This window comes from Sminthopsis crassicaudata, chromosome 3, assembly GCF_048593235.1.
Source record: "Sminthopsis crassicaudata isolate SCR6 chromosome 3, ASM4859323v1, whole genome shotgun sequence".
NCBI lineage: Eukaryota > Metazoa > Chordata > Mammalia > Dasyuromorphia > Dasyuridae > Sminthopsis > Sminthopsis crassicaudata.
Genome location: NC_133619.1, coordinates 573,108,369 through 573,128,046, shown reverse-complemented (window position 1 = coordinate 573,128,046; position 19,678 = coordinate 573,108,369). Strand labels below are relative to the sequence as shown.

Genomic DNA, 19,678 nt, shown 5'->3' with positions numbered 1-19,678 from the left:
TGTGTCTACTAGGAGTTCTCCTAAGATACATTGCCACGTTGCAAAACCAACAGCTTGAGCCAGAAGCTGTAGGTCAGGAAAATGAACTGGTAGGGTATTGGGCATTTTAGTATATAAATTAGTTTTTTTTTTGACATATCAATACACTAATTAAGACAGGTGTGAGATTTAGACCAGGATTTTAGGTCTTTAGGGATAAGACCAATCTAGAGGATATCACTGAAGAATAACAGATAGGACCTAGGATAGGAAAAGTTGAAAATATCTCCTAACATTGCGATGCTGAGCCATCTGGAGGACAGTAAAGCCCTCTTGAATGAATAGCAGGTACAGCGCTCAGGTTTGAGGAATAAGGGAGTGGTTACAAAAAGCTTGGCTTGGGACAGCCTACTTTGGGGACAAAGATTTGCCTATTAGCAGATTAAGAGAGAAGGGAGTCAGTTCAAGACAGGAACTTCTATCAATTTGGGAAGACATGTACATATAGGTACATACAAGTTATAACTCAAGTTAAAAGGGTAATTAAAGTCAATAGGCTTCATTTATCAGCAGGGAGTGAGGGTGGTAGTGTTGGTGGTTGGGAAGATAAGTGCCAAAGAAGGGGACTAAAAAAGGCCCCAGAGAGAATCTCAAAAACTAAGGTCAGGCAAATAGACAGGATGAAGGACTGTCAAGGAAAAAAACCAAGGATTACTGGGATTACCCCCTTTCCCTGGGACTCAGTTTCCTCTTCTGTAAAATGAGGGGGGTTAAGGTCCTTTCCAGATCTAAATCTCCGGACTCAGAGAGGTATGTGCATATATGCTTGGACACTTCTGTGATTAAGAGGTCAGGAGTGACCCAGCAGGCAGGAAGATGCTCCAAGGACATGATAGAGTGTAGCTTTAAAGAATAGCCTGGTTTGGGAAGGAAGGGAACATGACAGACAAATAGAGCATGCACTAATCAGAGGGGAGGTTGGCCATATTACAAACATGCATCATGCATGAAGCAAAACTACGAAAAATAACCAGCTTTCACTGAGGGGCTATGGCAGCAAACCAAAGGACAATCTTTTCATGCACAGAGTGTGACCCTATTTCAGTTTTCTCAGCCATAGTCTGTATGTAGAAATAGCAATATTATCTCTAAGGTTTAAAGAATTATTATATGTATATTTCCATGTGCAGGAGTGACCATGCACGTGTGCAGGAATTCAATACACACAAATGTAGAGTACTCAAGCACATTGCAAATACTAGCAAATATGAAAAATAAGGGTAATCATTTCATATATATGCAATTGACACCTTTCAAATTCCAGGACATATTTCAATACATTTCCTTCCTATTCTATTGTACTGGATAGCATTCAAACATGAAAATGAAATAATGGACTATTTTAATAACGATCAAAGGCAATACTAATTTACATACCACCAAAAACTCCTTTTTATCCACCATCTCATTGCCATCAGTATCAAACATATTGAAAGCTATTTTAAAACCTGCATGAGGCTCTGCCAAAAGAGTAGAAAAGGGATCCATGAGATCAGTACAATGTATTGTAAGCTATAAAATGCATGTCATTTATGAGCAATAACTCATTTTTCATACATACAGACTTTCAACCACCAATTAATTCTCACAGTCACCATACCGTATGCATTTTATGCATGTTTCTCTAAGGGATGGGGTTCCCAGCATCCCGTGTCACAGAAGGCCTAGGATGAATCACAAGGTGTTAATGAATTGTTAAAGTGAGACTTGGAGATACTGAAAGCCTGTGGAGAGACTCCTGTGGAGACAAAGAATGGGATTTCTCTCTCTTCTTGGTACTCCACCCACATCAGCCTTGAATGGAAGTTATTAGATCAGGAGGAAATATTGTATCAAGCAGAAAACTGAGATATAGAGTCATAAGTACAGAGATAGTCCCTTGAGAGAATAAGAAGCTTCAAGGAATATGGGACTATGAAAAGGAGCAGACCCTGAGCAAAACATAGCAATTAAAGGGAGATGCATGGAGTTGCAAGGGAGTTGACTCTATGAAGAGAGAAGGGCCTTTCAGGTCCAGCAATATCAGAAGTTGTGGGTGCACATGTGTAAACTATTTATTTGCATCACTGACATTTAGATTTGTGTTTGTCTATGTTTGTTGGAAAATATTTCCAAGTTTTAAAGAGGAACTGTTTTCTAATTCTTGTTCTTGCCATGTTATTTGAGTAAATGCCTTTGCTGAGAAATAATCATAATCTATGGGCTGATTGTTAATGAGAAGCAAACTGGTAGGGGCTCATGAGCTACAATAGTAGGAGTAGCCACAAACAGGGGCCCTAGAATGTGAAGGGGTAGCAACCCTTTGGGTTTGTAACCTACAATTATAAGCCTGAGTTGGGAGAGTAACTTAGCATACTGGCAAATATTTTCCTAAGAGAAAAGTGACTGAGAACTATAAGAAAACAAGTGAAGTCAGAAGCCTTGCAGATCATCTCCCCAGTTGCCATTTTATAGGACTAGCACATGCGCATAGACACACATGTGACAATGATACCTCTATTTATGAGTAGGCTACAATACAGTGACAGTTCTTTGTAAGAAATTTTATAACTGTAGGGCAAAATAGTACAAAATAGTTAGGATACCTGCTAATGGTGATATTTAAACTTAGTAAATACTGAAATAATATTAAATTTGGAGAATACCATGAATATATGTAATAGATATTTTAAATGCATATATAGACATTTCACAGTGGGTATGGCATTTCACAGATGAATCTGCCTGTCTGACTACTTAGTAGATATAATGTCATATACAGAAAATAGTGAATGCCAGATTGGAGCTAATTCTATCTGAAATGAATACTATATAATCATATTATGAAAGAATTTTAAATGCCAAGATATCTCTATTTTATCTTAAAGGCAGCAAGGAGCAGATGAAGCTTTTTGAACTGGGGAATATAAAACTTCAGTAATATAAAAAGTTTATCCTGTAGAAGAAAAAGATAATGGGGAAAAAGTGTAAGGAGAAGGGAATTTATCTTTTCCTTCTTTAGTTTCTATAGTCATAGAAAACAACAGAGAACACAAGGTATCAAGATTTTAATAACTAGGGGGAATATGAACATCTTTCTCTAAGTGAATCAAAAGGAATAACATGATTGCTAGGCTAAGCATAGGCCATGCCCCTTCAAACTTTAAATTGTTAAGCTCTAGAAAGAGCAGTAGTTGGGGCAGGTGTAGGCCAGGAGCTACTTATGAGAAGCTAGAAGGTTTTTCTGTCTATATAGGCAACACTTGCTCTAACTCCACATGTCTTTTAGGATAGGGACATTCCAATGCCATTCTCTCTTAATTTTCCTTCCTTCCTTCCTTCCTTCCTTCCTTCCTTCCTTCCTTCCTTCCTTCCTTCCTTCCTTCCTTCCTTCCTTCCTTCCTTCCTTCCTTCCTTCCTTCCTTCCTTCCTTCCTTCCTTCCTTCCTTCCTTCCTTCCTTCCTTCCTTCCTTCCTTCCTTCCTTCTTTCCTTCCTTCCTTCCTTCCTTCTTTCCTTCCTTCCTTCCTTCCTTCCTTCCTTCCTTCCTTCCTTCCTTCCTTCCTTCCTTCCTTCCTTCCTTCCTTCCTTCCTTCCTTCCTTGTAAGGGCTCTTATGCTATAGTTTTAGGAGCTGCTACCCACACTAGAATCTGGGAGAGTAGGAGTTCCATCTGGGGATTGAGCCAATGAGAGCAAATTGAGGAGTAGTTTAGAAGGTGATACTACATGTGATAGCTGTGATCTTCAAAGTATTAGAAGTAATTAGATCCAGAAGGCATTTCATTTCAGTGAAATGAATTTGGAATTCAGGGCCTGAATTTCAAATGTGCCTTTGCTCCCTGAATGATCTTGGGTAGTTCCTTAACTGCTCAGGACCCCAGTTTCCTCATCTGTAAAATGGAGAGTTATATCCACTTCCCTCTGAGGGACCTTGCCACTTTAATTCAATCACGTGATCCTAGATTGCTAAGAGGCAGTTTTTGGCTTGAAGTAAGAAGGTGAAATTTTCTTCTTGTTTGGAGGACTGATAGAGATGCTACAAAGTGAGTTAGGTGCCTTTGGCAGGTGGCCTGGTCCTCTCTCTAGAGGTATTCAAGCAGAATCTGGATGAGCACTTGGTAGAGATAATGGAGACAGGGTTCTTGACAGGGCAAAGGTTGGACTAAATGATCTCAGAGATTTCTCTCAGATCTGAGAGTCTATGGAGGAACCAGGAAATTCTAAAAAAGCCCTTTGAGTTTAGGATAAAAATGCCTCCCTTTCCATCAGAGAAGTTTTGACTATTTTGCTGCTACTTTTGCTTCTACCTTTATAGCGTGTTTTGAGATCATCCAGAACTTTACATTATCTCATGAAGATCTCATAACACTCCATGATAGAGATATAGTGAAAAAAGTGAGTCTCTGAGGAATAAATGACTGCACAGCTAGTAAGAATCAGGGGAAGAACAAAAACCCAGGTCTTCCTGCCATCCTCAAAGTCTTTCACTCTACCCATCAGTCCACATTGCCTTAGCTTTACAATACAGATAGTTGATTCAGTGAATTCAATTTTTTAAAGATCCATAACTGTGCTTATTAAATGTCAAGGAGAGAAAAACGAACAGGCTGAATGAGCTTTTATATATTTCCAACTGGAATTCTGGACATAATGTAGATAACCTAATGCTACATTTTAAAAATGCAATTAATTGTCTCTGTTTAGAAACCTACATTTGAGTTCTTAGTCCAAATTTGATGACTCAAAGGAGAGATGGTGAGGTTGTTTTCCAGAGTTCATTAACAATCATTCTTTTTTGTAAACAAAAATCTTTGGTTAAAAAAATGCCTCAAAGCCCTGAAAATTTAGATTGTAAAATTTTTAATGTCCAGGAGGAAATAGTAATACAATTTCAATGCAATCTTAAGGTGTTGGCAGCAAAAAACCCAAACATTTCCTTATTTATTGTCTAAATTCTATGAATCTAGATGCCTATCTTCATTAAAAAAGACTTAACAGATAAAGCCAGTATAAGGGAAAAGAAGACCATAGTGATAACATAGTCACCAGAAGAGTCTTTAACAATTTTGTTAAAGGAATGTCCTTTGAAAAAAAACAACAGCCTTCAAAACTATTTGTCAGTTAACTTGTAAAAAGCTAACGCAATATTAACCAAATCAGGTATGGAAAGAATGACTAAAGTCAGATATGGCAGATAATTCTTAAGGTTATGATTTCATTTAAGGATCCCAGCATCAAGGAAGATGGAAACACTGCAGTCTTGTGCACAGTAGTTGCCCCATCATATACCTAAAGGTTTAGAGCTTCCAGCAGTTAGGAATCTAAAAGAAAAATAGCCAGGATAAAAGAGTCCTTAAAGTTTCCCATATATCTCCTTTATCCCATACCTTGCCAACCAAGAAACTGAAAGGGGATGAATAATATATCATAGGCTCTCAAAAAAAAAACACAAAAAAAAACCAAACAAAAAAAAAAAAAAAAACTTGAAGCATCCTTCAAAGAACTCTTCCCAAGCTCTTTTTTTATATTTGACCTTTTCTTCTAAGACAACTATGTTTTAAAAAGAGATCTCTCATCTATAGATTTGTTATTACCTGAATTTAATAATGGGAAAGATTTCAGGCTCCTATTCTCCACTGCCCTCCACTGTCTAAATCTGCATTGGCAACACTTACAAATCAGAAAACCTTGCTTAAGACCAGGCCTATTATAAAAACAAGTTTTCTAAACTTCTTTAGGCAACTATTCAGAAGAATATTCAAGAAAGAAGAGAAGATTGTCCCCTTGTAGGCATGGGTGTTGCTGCCTCCCAGATCAGTGCTAAATCTGGTAAAGTAGATTTGCAAATATAAATGGAAAGAAAGTTAACATCATCAGTATTATTTGACAATGGAAAGAATGAAAGTAAAACAGAACAACAGGTGGTAGCTGGAGGAGCACGGTGTTAATACATATTAAAGACTCATGTTTCTAGAGCACCAGAAGGTTCATGAAGCATGTAGGGTCATTGCTACACAGTCCACACAGATCCCATAATGCCCTACCTCTGCTGTCTCAAGGGCCAGTCTTAGGATGGTCGATTTCTATATCTTATATATTTTTTCTCATGTGGCTGTCACTGCTACGGGACTGGTTCAAAAATGAGCTTGGGTTTAGTGCTAAAAGGGACCTCAGCTAGTAAAACCCTTTCATTTTACAGAGAAAAGGAAGAAATGAAGGCTAAGTCACTTGTCCTAGTCCCCCCAGTAGTGAGTGACAGAGCTGGGATTTGAACCCAGTTCCTTTGGTGCCAGCCTTCCTTCTACTGCACCACTTCACAGCTTATTGTGTGTAGGGTATGATGATGACCACCCTTTCCCCTTCTATTTGGTCTTCCTTACCTTTGTGGATCCTGTTCTCATAGGTCCGGTTACTCCAACTTTAGACATTCTATGTCCTGTTTCCTTTGTATTACCTAAAGTAAATCCTCAGGCCTCCCTTCAGGTGTTCATCTTGATATGGCCCTGGTTCTATGCTAAGTTATTTGGAAAGGCTCAGTTGCATATGGCTCAAAGGATCTAACAACTTATGACAACTTGCATAGATCATCTATTAAGTTGTAGCAGGTCTGTGATCTGTATGGATAGAGGGAAAACCCATTCCTTAAAATCACCAATCCTTTAAGCACTAAAACATTTGAAAGGTATGATTGATGTCAAGGCTCTGAATCCCCCTCTTCTCTCATTCTCTTAATGGTACCACTGTGCTTCCTCTGCTATGGCCACTGGCCATCCTAAACAATGATACATCAATTCACTGTTTTTTTCCCCAGACTCTTATCATTTCACTAGGGCTTCTCATTTTCTTGTACCATCAATGTTTAAAGCAAACCTATACATAATAACCTGGCACCTGCATGTCAGGCCACTCACAATGAGTGGCATTTAGCCTCTAGCAACTGTCAGATCCCACCCAAGAGTTAGCATAGATTCAGCAGGAAGAATCGATCTCACCATGCCTGAGATCCTCCTAGTGCCTTCCCTCTGCCTGTCATTTCCAGGCTATCCTGTGGCTTAGCTTGTTTCTCTGTATTTACTTGTTGTCTCCTTCATTAGATTGTGAGGACAGAGGCTACCTTTTGCCTTTCTTTGTATCCTCTGTACCCTTAACACTAAGCACGATGCCAAGTATTTGACACTTAATAATAAATGCTTCTTAACTGGCTGAGTTATGACTGACCCCATGGACCCAAGTTCTAGAATACATATTTCTGAGCTCCTACAAAGTGTTTGTCATTGTTGTGGATTCAAAGACAAAAAGGATACAAGAAGGCTCCCACCCTCCAGAAAATCTTGTGATGTTGCATGTGAACTTGTAGGCTCCTCTGGTGGGACCTGGGAGCTCTCCTAGAATGACACTTAGTAGTCTTGACCATATGCTTTGAGATTTGAATTCTACTCCATGCCACAAGGCTGTTTGGAATCTTAAATTTGCACTGTTTTGCCCACCTGACTCCCAGAACTCAATGTTTACCCTAACAAAAAAACTATACTTACTTGTTAAAATACATAAAAGAAACAGGTACTCTGTGTAAGAAATCACACCTAAGAAGAAAAAAAAAATAATCAGCTCCAAATAATAGAAAATAGGCACAATGTTATTCTATCTTTTATGTATTACTATAAACACATTTTAGATGAAAATGTTATACCTATAGAAAGAACTACTAGGCAAAGTTCTATAGTAGATGTTAAATTTTGGGTTAGGTTAGACTATGATACTTTATGAAATCATAACCAAAAAGCTAAATGGATTCTAATCTCTTATTTTCATAGACTCTTAGGTAAAACTGGGTCAAATTCTTCTTACTGTTTATTAAAACAAATGGAAAGATATATTGTGGGAACTGCTCATATTATTATTAACATTATTAATCATCATTAATTTATTAGCTTTTATTAAATCATTTTTATGAATCACACTCTATATAATATTAACATAAAATTCGCACAGATGATGGAGAACCTAACTTTTTGACATTGCTCAACAGTGCTCAACTTAGTAAGAATAAGGCAGGAATAGACTATTGACAAGCTAGATATGTTGCTTAGAAATGTGATTTCTGTTTGGATTCAAAAAGAGGATAGGCTCCAACCTACAACCATCCTTTTTGGGATTTCTTTCATATGTCCAAGCCATGTTTTCATATTCTGTAGGAAGGAAAAATGGCTCTTAAATATGGTCTTCCAAAAAAGTATGTGGGGGATGGTGGTGGTGGAGATTCAAATAGAAATGTTTCCACGTTCGGGTAAAGTCTGCTGTTTAGAGCCACTGACCTGTATCTGGGTAGTTGATTCTGAACTGTTCCACATAAGAGTAAAACTTGTGGCTGGATGGACTGGGTAAAAACTGAGAAGTGAGCCTTTCTCTCTTTTATCAAGGGCTCAATTGCTTGACAAAGGGGTTTCAAGACTTATGACATCATTCACCAGTCATTATTCTTCAGAGCTACCCCTTTTTGTGAATAACTAAAGTAAGGCTGAAAAACTTTGAGACTTGGAAAGGGAGTTCACCAGGAGCCCCTGATGGTCTTTTTGTCTTTTATTTGGATGAAAATATAGTGACCTCTTGTCAAATAGTTCTACTTGGCTGCCTTGGGTGACTTGCAAGAAGGATTCTGGGATAGCCACTATGGATTGAGAATGTCTTAAGAGGCCATAAGGATCATTCACAGAAGAAGAAAAGCAAAAATGGACTGAAATGTAAGTGAAAAAAGAAGAAAATGTCTGTGTAGGTGGCCCAGGCTCCAAGGTAGTCACAATTTTACTCCAAGAAACAAAAGAAGGATTCTGGAAAGATGGAAGAGTAGGTTAGTTAATTTCAGGTTCTTCCTGATTTCCTCCACAAATAGAACAAATTTACATCTCAGGACAAACAGGTGAAAAATCAAGAAGATTTGGGGAAGAATTAGGATCCTTCTGATACTATGAGAGAAGATCCAAAGAAAGATCCATGGTCAGGATATTAAGCCCTGTGACATGCAAATACCTCCTGGCCAGCTCCATAAAAACATCAAGTGGGGACTCCTAGATGAGCTTGGTATAGCTGGAGCCTCAGCAGGAACTACAGAGCCTTTCATGTCCGGATTGTGGAATCCAGGTCTGAGTCCAGGCAGATTGAAGGAACCTCAGCTAATTAAGAACACCAGGCGCACTTGTGCTACTGGAAGTGGACTTGGGAGGGAAGGAAGCAGTACATGGTGAGTACAGAAGCAGTAGAACAACTACAACTAGAGGCTTCCAGCACTTGCTTGACAGGGGGAGCTCTTGGTTTGGGGTTCCTGGTCAAAGGAGAGAGAAGTAAAAAATCTTCTACTCCAAAAACTACCAAAAAATGGCTCCCTGCCCACAGAACATTTATAGAAGAACTCAAAAAAGAATGTAAAAATCAAATGAGAGATATTGAGGAAAATCTAAAAAGGAAAATAAAAACCATCCAAGAAAAACAAAAAAACTATGAAAAAAAGTAACTAGAAAAGGAAATACAGAGTCTCAAGAATGAAAATAACTCTGAAAATTAGAACTGGGCTAGAGGAAGCCAATGAAGATATGAGAGACCAAGAAATAACAAAACAGATTATAAAGAATGAAAAAATTGAACAAAATGTGAAACATCTTATAAGAAAAATGACAGATCTGGAGAACAGATCAAGAAAAGAAAATCTAAGAAGAATTGGATTGCCTGAAAATTGTCACCAGAAAAAGAACCTTGATACAATAATGCCAGAAATAATCCAAGAAAATTGTCGTGGAGTGATAGAGCTGGAGAGGAAAATAGAAATAAAGAAAATCTATCAATCATCACCTCAATGAGATCCTTTGTGGAAAACCCACAGGAACATTACTACCAAATTTCAAAATCCTCAGATTAAAGAGAAAATTTTGCAAGAAACAAGAAAAAAACAATTCAAATATGTTGGAGCTACAAATAGAATTATACAGGACTTATCAGTAGTCATAATAAAAGATCAGAGGTCCTGGAATTCTATCTATTGACAATCAAAAGAACTAGGCCTGTGGTAAAAAAAAAAAAAATAACATATCCAGCAAAGTTATCTATAATACTGAATGAAAAAAATGGAAATTTAATGAATTTGAAGATTTTCAGGATTTTCTATCAAACAAACCAGAACTTAATAAAAAAATTAACATATAGAGCCAATATCAAAGATCAATTTCAAGGAACTTAACATGGACAAATTGTTAATGTTTTTTTACATGGGAAATGTACAGCATATATTTAAGGACATCAACCACAGGGCTGCTCAAAAGAAAGATTGGGGCAGAATTAAAGTAAAAATAGTAATTATGTCATAAAAATGAGATGCAGAGGAAGAATAGACACAAAGGCATTAGAGGGGCAAGGAGGACTCATAGTTCTGAAATTATGAACCTAAGTTGGTTCTGAAAACCCACTTACATCCAGAATGGGCTAAATAGACAATACTACATATATACTATGAAGGGTATAGCATCTCCAAAATCTACAAAGAAATAAGTGAGGAGAGATGGATGGACAGGGAAGCAAAAGACAAGGGAGGGATCCATGGCTGAGAAGAAGTTAAGTAATAACAAGGCAAGTTAGGAGCAGAATTAAAGCAAAAGGTCAGCAGGGATAGGAAAGATATGTGTGTGTATGTGTGGGGGTATATATATGTATGTATGTATATATTTACATATGTGTATATAAATATATCCTTTCTTAATTATAGCCTGCTTAGAGGTGGGGTGGGGATGAAAGGGGGAAAAGAATTAAGTAAAAAGGTGCACAGCAGAGAACAAAAGAACAATTTACAAGGAAATAAAGATGAACATTCATGCATATTGTTTCTTCTACTAATATAAATATACTTTCTTGAACTGGTAATTTGTTGTTACATATTTTGAAACCTCCCTGATGTTCTGCATGAAAATGTTCTTTTGTTTTGTATTTCTTTTCTGTTTTTCTCTTTTTCTTATTCTGTTTCTTCAAATAAAATAAATTTGAAAAACATATTAAAAAAGAAAAAAAGTTTGCAAGTAGATATTCAGGCCTAGATAGAAAAGAAAAACACCAGCTATTCAAGAATACCCTGAAGTACCAGGTACCTTCCAAGCTTTCAAGGCAGTAGAAAATGCAGATTACTGAAAGCAGATACAAATCCTTTAAAGTTTTGTGAGTTATTGCTATGTTTATTTCATGGACAAGAAAAGTGGAGGATATAAATAAAGGAGCATATGTATAAAATGCAAAAAAGTTTGTGTAGGAGAAATTTTGACTAAGTGTGCTTTGAGAACCTAAATATTCCACTTCCATCACAAGAATACATGTGGGTCCCAAAGCCTGAATACACCTGAATAGGGATAATATGAAATGGGTTCTGCTTAACAAAACATTTCTTCTAAAAAGTCGTTTTCCATGGAAAGATCTGTCAGAGCTTGGGCAGAGGCAACCAGCAGAGTGGGACCAAAAATGTATGTAGTAAGGTCAGGAAGAGGAATCTAACAGCCCAGTAGGCTGACACAAGGCTTGGAATTTGAGGCCAGGGCAGACAGAGGCCTGACCCTCTCTGCAGGACAGTTTCTGGGGTCAGGGCCTGGAGTCTGACCTAACTACATTCCTTTTTTACAAGGAAAGGTGACAATAGAGAGCTGAAAGACCTGCTAAAAAACCAAAGCTGTCAATAAAATGGATTAAAGTGGAAAACAAGTTGCAAATTGTTGTGTTCTATTGGAGGGATAATAAAGAAGATGGAGAACCTGGAAAGATTGTCTTCAGGCTGGCTGCCAGACGATTTTATCAAGGCACATTTCCATGTATTGTGAAACAGCATGGAACAAAGATTACAGGTTTTGTGCATGTGCATTATTATTAGGTGATTTTTTTTTTTTTAGGGAAACCACAGTCTTGATGCTTCTGGCTCCTTGAAGAATAAAGCTGAATTGCTTTTAGAGAAACAATCCCAAAGTACGTCAACATAAAAATATAATAAAATTCCAAAGTAATAAGAATTATCAATTAATTTACCTTTTTCCTTAAGATTTCGAAAAAGTTTTGATGATCCTTTCCAAGCTGGTGGTGTTTCTTTAAGCATTTCATTTAATTCCTATAAAAATATTTTAATTATTGAATATGAGGCCAAAAAACATTCACCTTAGCAAATAAGACAACTGGATATTTTCTTTTTTTCCCCATTTTTTCTTTTTCATGTTAAATCCAATATATGTATAGATATTTATACAGCTATCTTGGTGTATGAGAAAAATCGGATCAAGAAGGTAAAATAAAACTGGGAAAGAAAACAAAATGCAAGCAAATAACAACAGAGTGAGAATGCTATGTTGTGGTCCACCAACTAGATATTTTCTTTAAAAAATCTTTCCATATTTTCTTTTTTATTATTCTCTCCTATCCACTAACAAGGGGCTGTTCAGTACTAACTACATGTCATCTTCCCATTTATAACTGCATAAGGGGCCTAAGAATAAATTTGAGGCTATTCTTCAAGGGTATAGAGCTGTTTATTCTGTAAAGGAAAAAGTTGTTAAGCCTCTCAAAAAAATCATTGAGGAGAGTCACAGAAACTGGAACTATTTCTACTCATATGAAAGAATGTTTCAAATCACTATTGATCAGAGAAATGCAAATTAAGACGACTCTGAGATACCATTATACACCTGTCAGATTGTCTAGAATGACAGGAAAAGATAATGCTGAATGTTGAAGAGAATATGGGGAAACTTGGACACTGATGCGTTGTTGGTGGAGTTGTGAATGGATCCAACCATTCTGGAGAGCAATTTAGAACTATACTCAAAAAGTTATCAAACTGTGCATACCTTTGATCCAGCAGTATCTCTACTGGGCTTATATCCCAAAGAGATCTTAAAGGAGAGAAAGGGACCCACATGTGCAGAAATGTTTGTGGCAGCCCTTTTTGTAGTGGCTAGCAACTGGAAATTGAATGGATGCCCATCAATTGGAGAATGGTTAGGTAAATTGTGGTATATAAATTCTATGGAATATTATTGTTCTGTAATAAATGACCAGTAGGATGAATACAGAGAGCCTTGGAAAGACTTACATGAACCAATGCTGAGTGAAATGAGCAGAAGCTGGAGATCATTATATACTTCAACAAGGATACTGTATGAGGATATATTCTGATGGAAGTGGATATTTTCGACAAAGAGAAGATCTAATTCAGTTCCAATTGATCAATGATGGACAGAATCAGCTACACCCAGAGAAGGAACATTGAGAAATGAATGTGGACTACTTGCATTTTTGTTTTTCTTCCCAGGTTATTTTTTGCCTTCTGAATCCAATTTTTCTTGTGCAACAAGAGAATTGTATGGACCTGCATATTGTATCTAAGATATACTTTAACATGTTTAACATGTATGAGACGGCCTGCCATCTAGGGGAGAGGGTGGAGGGAGGGAAGGAAAAAGTTGGAACAGAAGTAAATGCAAGAGACAATGTTGAAAAATTACTCATGCATATGTTCTGTCAATAAAAAGCCGTAATAAAAAAAAATTTGCGGGGTCAGTTTATAGGGCTGTCTACAGGCATCAGTGTACTTGCTTTTCCCCAGACCCTTCAACAATTGCCATCTTCCTCTTTTGTCATCTGGTATGTGATAAAATCTCAAAGTTCTTTAATTTGCATATTATGTGATTGTGATTTAGAGAATTTTTTGTGTGATTGTTGGCAGCAGGGATTTTTACTGCCTGTTTACATCCATTGACTATCAATAGAAGAGTGGCTCTTATTCTTATGAATTAGAATCAGTTTCATACATATAAATATATATATATATATGTATACTACCTATGTGTTTATATCTGTATTTTGAATTTGAGATCTTTATCAAAGAAACTTATAGCAAAGATTTTATTCCTTTCTAATTTTAGAATTTTTTCTAACATTAGATTTGTTTGTGAAAAAATTTAAAATTTTATACATCTTTGGCTTTGATCTGACTTAGTGGAGGGAATTCCCACATCCATGAATCTGAGTACTACACTACAGTACTGAATGAACAAATGTATCCATGACTTGGCTATCCTTTAAGGGAAAGTTTTGTCCCTGGATAGTTTGTGTTAAATGCCACGCCAGGATTCAAACAGCCACACACGACTGAGACTGTTTCTCAACCTGTCACTAAAGCCAAGAGAATGTTCAGCTCTACCTTCTAGTAGAAGCAGATGCCAGTATAACAAGCATCCATCTCATCAGAATGTAGTGGATAAAAAAGGCACACTTTTTTTCTTCATCCTCCTCCTCTTCCTTTTCCTTCTCCAGGATCATCACCTAACCTTGACATGTGCAGACTAAAGAGAGGAGGTTCTAGAACTCAGGAGACAGGGGAATGGAGTAATGGGCTTGGGAGGAAAGGTTGGGGTTGTGTGGAAACATTTGTCTGCGTCCCCAATCCATTTCAGGCCCCTATATTTTCAGAGTATTTACATATCTCTGATTAACAGAACTGTTTTTGCTCACTCTGCAACACATTACCCACCACCAGATAGGCCAAGTCTGTGAGTGACAGCTCAAATGCTTCTCACCTGTTTCGAAAGTGATCTCCACTGTTTAACACCTAAAATGAGCAAACAAAAATTAGGACATGAATGCTTATGTAAACTGTGCAGTAATAATAGCTTATGTTTCCATAGCCAGCCTGAAATTTGATAAAGTGCTTTCTTTTGCTTATATCACTTTTGCAAAGGGATGCGTAAGGGATAACACTTTTTTTAAATTACAAGTTTAGGACTTAGGTATGACTTGTTTTTAAAAAACCTATATTATTTCTATTGTAAAAACTTCCTCATGCATACCAACAAAAGAGGGAACACATTTTACACAATTGTATTCTTCCTTAGTTTAATCTTAGCTTTAACTCTGACACACATGCACACCATGGGCACACACACACACACTAACCCTACTAGTTAAAATCTCCTTGCCAGAATGTGCCAAAACTTCACTGAGTTAAGATTCTATCCAGGCTGAAACATTCATTGCCTATGGCCCAAGCACTGGGGAAGAATCTTCTGCTTTTAATGAGGTTTACTGTACAATAACAATAGCATTAATAGCTGGCATTTATGCAGAGCCTTCTCTGTGCCAGACACCGTGCTAAGTACTTTACAGAGATCTCATTTGATTCTCACAACAGTCTGGTGGGGTAGGTGCTATTATTATCCTCATTTTACAGGTGAGGCAATCAAAGGTCAAATAACTTGCCTAGAGTTATACAGCTATTAAATGTCTGAGGTGGGATTTGAACTCAGATATTCCTGATCTCAGGCCTAGTGTTCTAACCATTCAACTGTCCCCTACTTATCATCTCCAGTTGCTTTGATCTTTGTCTTATCTCTAGAATCTGATGACCAGAGGAGAAAATGAGGCTGATGACTTTGCACAGCACTGCCTCATTTAATATTCTATATGGGTGCTACCAATGGAGAATGTATCACACACCGTCAGATGAAGTCACTACATCATTAGTTCTACTTTACTGTTTTATTTCCCTCCAAGAGGGGGAATAATTTGTTTTTTTATGTTTGTAACATAAAACAGAACCCATTGATCAAACAAAACAAAAAACTCAACAACAAAATTCAGCTGGAGAACAAAAATAAAGAGGAATTTAGAAGGCTAACTGAGAAGATCCAGATTTTCATGACAGTAGCTCTAAAGACCTGTCTGAATAAGCTATCAACTTTAGAAAATTATTTGAATTGAAGAGATTGGTTCTATGATAATTTCTTAGAGAAATTTTAATTATGCAAAACAAATGCTGCAAAAAGGAGATGGAACTAAATCAGAAACTTCCTGATTAAGTCAACATCTGCTTTCTGCCAAATGGTGAGAGTGATAGGGACAAGATATCAAGATATTTGAGTAATGGGTTAGATAAAGCTATATTTTGTGGCTCCTCATAATACTGTAAAAAATAACTGAAATGGAAAAAATAAAGCTTGTTAGCTTTTGTATAAGAAGTCAGATGATCCCAAGAAAAATAACAGATGAAATTATCTGCTTGTTTCATATGAAACACATAGATCTTCTGTTTTAATAGTTTTCCTTCTTCCCTCCTTTCTATCCTCCAGTCTTTACTTCCTTCCCTTCCTCTATTCTACCCTCATCATACTATTTAGCTTTGATTTTTTCTCTACAGTTTTGATTACCTATTAATCCCTTGTCTCTTTCTTTAGCAAAAATCAAGTGGATGTCTTTTCTTAGAACTGAGAAATCCAAGACTTGATCCTTTTACCAGTAACAAAATTGCCTGAAGGCCTGGTATTCTGTACATGGATGACTTGCTGTTTGGGGGTCCCTCTGAGCATCCTCTGAAGATCCCATCGATCTCCACACAAAGCCTACCATTATCAAACCTGCCAACATCGTGTCTGATTTAAATCAGCTTTCACACTTAGTCCCTTTGATGAGTGGATCTGGGTAACATACAACACAGGTATCATGGCGCACTAGACTGAGGAAGAGGTAATGCCTTTTGTGCTCACAAAGATCCTTCATAAGTTGCACAATATGGACTTCACCTTCTCTGATGTGAGGCAAGGAACAGCCCAGGGAATCTTGGTGCCATGCAACCCGACGGAAATGTTGGTCTGTCTTCTTGATGCTAAGGATCTCTATGAAGCCAGCAGGGTAAATAGAATCAGTTCAGTTTTCGTCATCCAGAGTAAACCAGAACATACAGGCCGTGCATATTCTTTACTTCATCTCTTGTCATTGATTGTTGTCTTTTACTCTCAAAGAGGACCAAAATGGCATCACTATGATGAAGTCCAGGTGCAGTATGAGTGATTGTGGCTGATCAGAGCAAAATAAGGCTCCACTACAGGTCAGGCACAAATTGTGCACATGAACATTTGGAGAACTTGGCATGGTTCTCTTGAACTACTGCAATTCTGTTTTGCTCATAGAGCACAGTCCCTTTTTGGACGGGGCCACCCCATGCTGGGCAGTTATTTATTAGTGCTTCTCATGTCACACAATGAACTTCAAAGTTGTTCAAAGAGACTCTGAGAGTGTTTTTGTATCACTTCTTCTGCCCTCCCTATGAGTGCTTACCTTGTGTGAGTTCTCCATAAGATAGTCTTTTAGGTAAGTGTATCTTTGACATTAGAACAACATAGCCAGTCCATCAGCATTGAGGTCTTTGCTGCAGAGTTAGAATGCTTAGCGATTCAGCTCAAGAAAGAACTTCAGCGTCTGGGATCTTGTCTTGTCAGATGATCTTCAGAATCTTCCAAAAACAAACCCAATGGAAGCAATTCAGTTTCCTGGCATGGTGCTGGTAGTCTGTCTAGGTTTCACAGGCATAGAACAACAGGGTGAGCACAACAGCTCTGTAGACCTTCAGTCTGGCAGGCAACTACCTCTTCTCTCCCCCTCTTTCCTTTGGAGCCTCCCAAACACTGAACTAGGTCTGGCAATGTATGTGTCAACCTCAATATCCATGTGTACGTACCAAGCATACTGACAAGTTAGATTTATCCATAGTATTCAAAGTTTCCATGTTTGCTGTAACTAATGGATGGTTTTGTTGGTGTGAATTATGCCAAAATTAGCACAAGCAGCAAAGAATTAATTTAAACTTTGTTGCATCTCAGCCTCAGTGGTTTCACATATTTACAATCATCTGTAAGCACCAAGTTGTGCACCAACTCTCCTACTTTAGTCTTGGTTTGTAGCTTTTTCAATTAAATAATTTATCATCAGTATGGTAGCCGACTTTGATGCTGTTTTCATCCTTGTTGAAGGCATTTGGCAACAAAGCTGAAAACATCAAGCTAAAAAGCATAGGAGCAAGCACACAGCCCTGCTTCACTCCATGGGTGATTGGGAAAGCTTGAGAACATCACAGATTACCCAGAATGGGGCAAGCAAACGTACCATCAGGAACACCAGAGGACTCTGGCAAGAATATTTTTTTTTTTAATTTTTTTTTTAATTTTTTTTTAATTTTTTTTTTAATTTTTTTTTATTATATATATATATTTTATAATATTATCCCTTGTATTCATTTTTCCAAATTACCCCCCTCCCTCTATTCCCTCCCCCCGATGACAGGCAATACCATACATTTTACATATGTTACAATATAGTCTAGGTACAATACATGTGTGTGAATATCATTTTCTTGTTGCACAATAAACATTAGAATCCGAAGGTACATGCAACCTGGGCAGACAGATATTAGTGCTAACAATTTTCATTCCCCTCCCAGTGTTTCTTCTCTGGGTGCAGCTACCCCTGTCCATCATTGATCAACTGGAAGTGAGTTGGATCTTCTTTATGTTGAAGATTTCCACTTCCATCAGAATACATCCTCATACAGTATTGTTGTTGAAGTGTACAGTGATCTTCTGGCTCTGCTCATTTCGCTCAGCATCAGTTGATTTAAGTCTCTCCAGGCCTCTCTATATTCCTCCTGCTGGTCATTTCTTACCGAGCAATAATATTCCATAACCTTCATATACCACAATTTACCCAACCATTCTCCAACTGATGGACATCCATTCATCTTCCAGTTTCTAGCTACAACAAAAAGAGCTGCCACAAACATTTTGGCACATATATGTCTCTTTCCGCTCTTTAGTATTTCTTTGGGATATAATCCCAGTAGTAGCGCTGCTGGGTCAAAGGGTATGCACAGTTTGATAACTTTTTGGGCATAATTCCAGATTGCTCTCCAGAATGGCTGGATTCTTTCACAACTCCACCAGCAATGTATCAGTGTCCCAATTTCCCCACATCCCCTCCAACATTTGTCATTATTTGTTCCTGTCATCTTAGCCAATCTGACAGGTGTGTAGTGGTATCTCAGAGTGGTCTTAATTTGCATTTCTCTGATCAGTAGTGATTTGGAACACTCTTTCATGTGAGTGGATATAGTTTCAATTTCTTCCTCTGAGAATTGTCTGTTCATATCCTTTGACCATTTATCAATTGGAGAATGGTTCGGTTTCTTATAAATTATGGTCAGTTCTCTATATATTTTGGAAATGAGACCTTTGTCAGAACCTTTGTTTTTAAAAATATTTTCCCAATTTGTTACTTCCCTTCTAATCTTGTTTGCATTAGTATTATTTGTACAGAAACTTTTTAGTTTGATGTAATCAAAATCTTCTATTTTGTGATCAATAATGATCTCTAGTTCTCCTCTGGTCATAAATTCCTTCCTCCTCCACAAGTCTGAGAGGTAGATTATCCTCTGTTCCTCTAATCTATTTATGATCTCATTCTTTATGCCTAAATCATGGACCCATTTTGATCTTATCTTGGTATATGGTGTTAAGTGTGGATCCATATCTAATTTCTGTCATACTAATTTCCAGTTTTCCCAACAGTTTTTTCCGAATAATGAATTTTTATCCCTAATGTTGGAATCTTTGGGTTTGTCAAAGATTAGGTTGCTATATATGTATCCTTTTTTGTCCTTTGTATCTAATCTGTTCCACTGATCTACCGTTCTATTTCGTAGCCAGTACCAAATGGTTTTGGTGACTGCTGCTATATAATATAGCTTTAGATCAGGTACACTTAGACCACCTTCCTCTGAGTTTTTTTTCATTAGTTCCCTTGCAATTCTTGACCTTTTATTCTT

General features: G+C 37.4%; 1 protein-coding gene across 2 annotated transcripts in view; it reads right to left on the bottom strand.

The window, feature by feature from the left end:
• MICU3 (mitochondrial calcium uptake family member 3) overlaps positions 1-19,678 on the bottom strand; it is a 96,730-nt gene that overhangs the window by 37,664 nt on the left and 39,388 nt on the right. For both annotated transcript variants that reach the window (XM_074304824.1, XM_074304823.1), the window contains exons 3-6: positions 14,607-14,638; positions 12,064-12,142; positions 7,554-7,601; positions 1,417-1,499 (exon numbers count right to left, since the gene is read on the bottom strand). In XM_074304824.1, the coding sequence (XP_074160925.1) occupies positions 1,417-1,499; positions 7,554-7,601; positions 12,064-12,142; positions 14,607-14,638 (242 nt within the window). The remainder of the gene's footprint in view (positions 1-1,416; positions 1,500-7,553; positions 7,602-12,063; positions 12,143-14,606; positions 14,639-19,678) is intronic.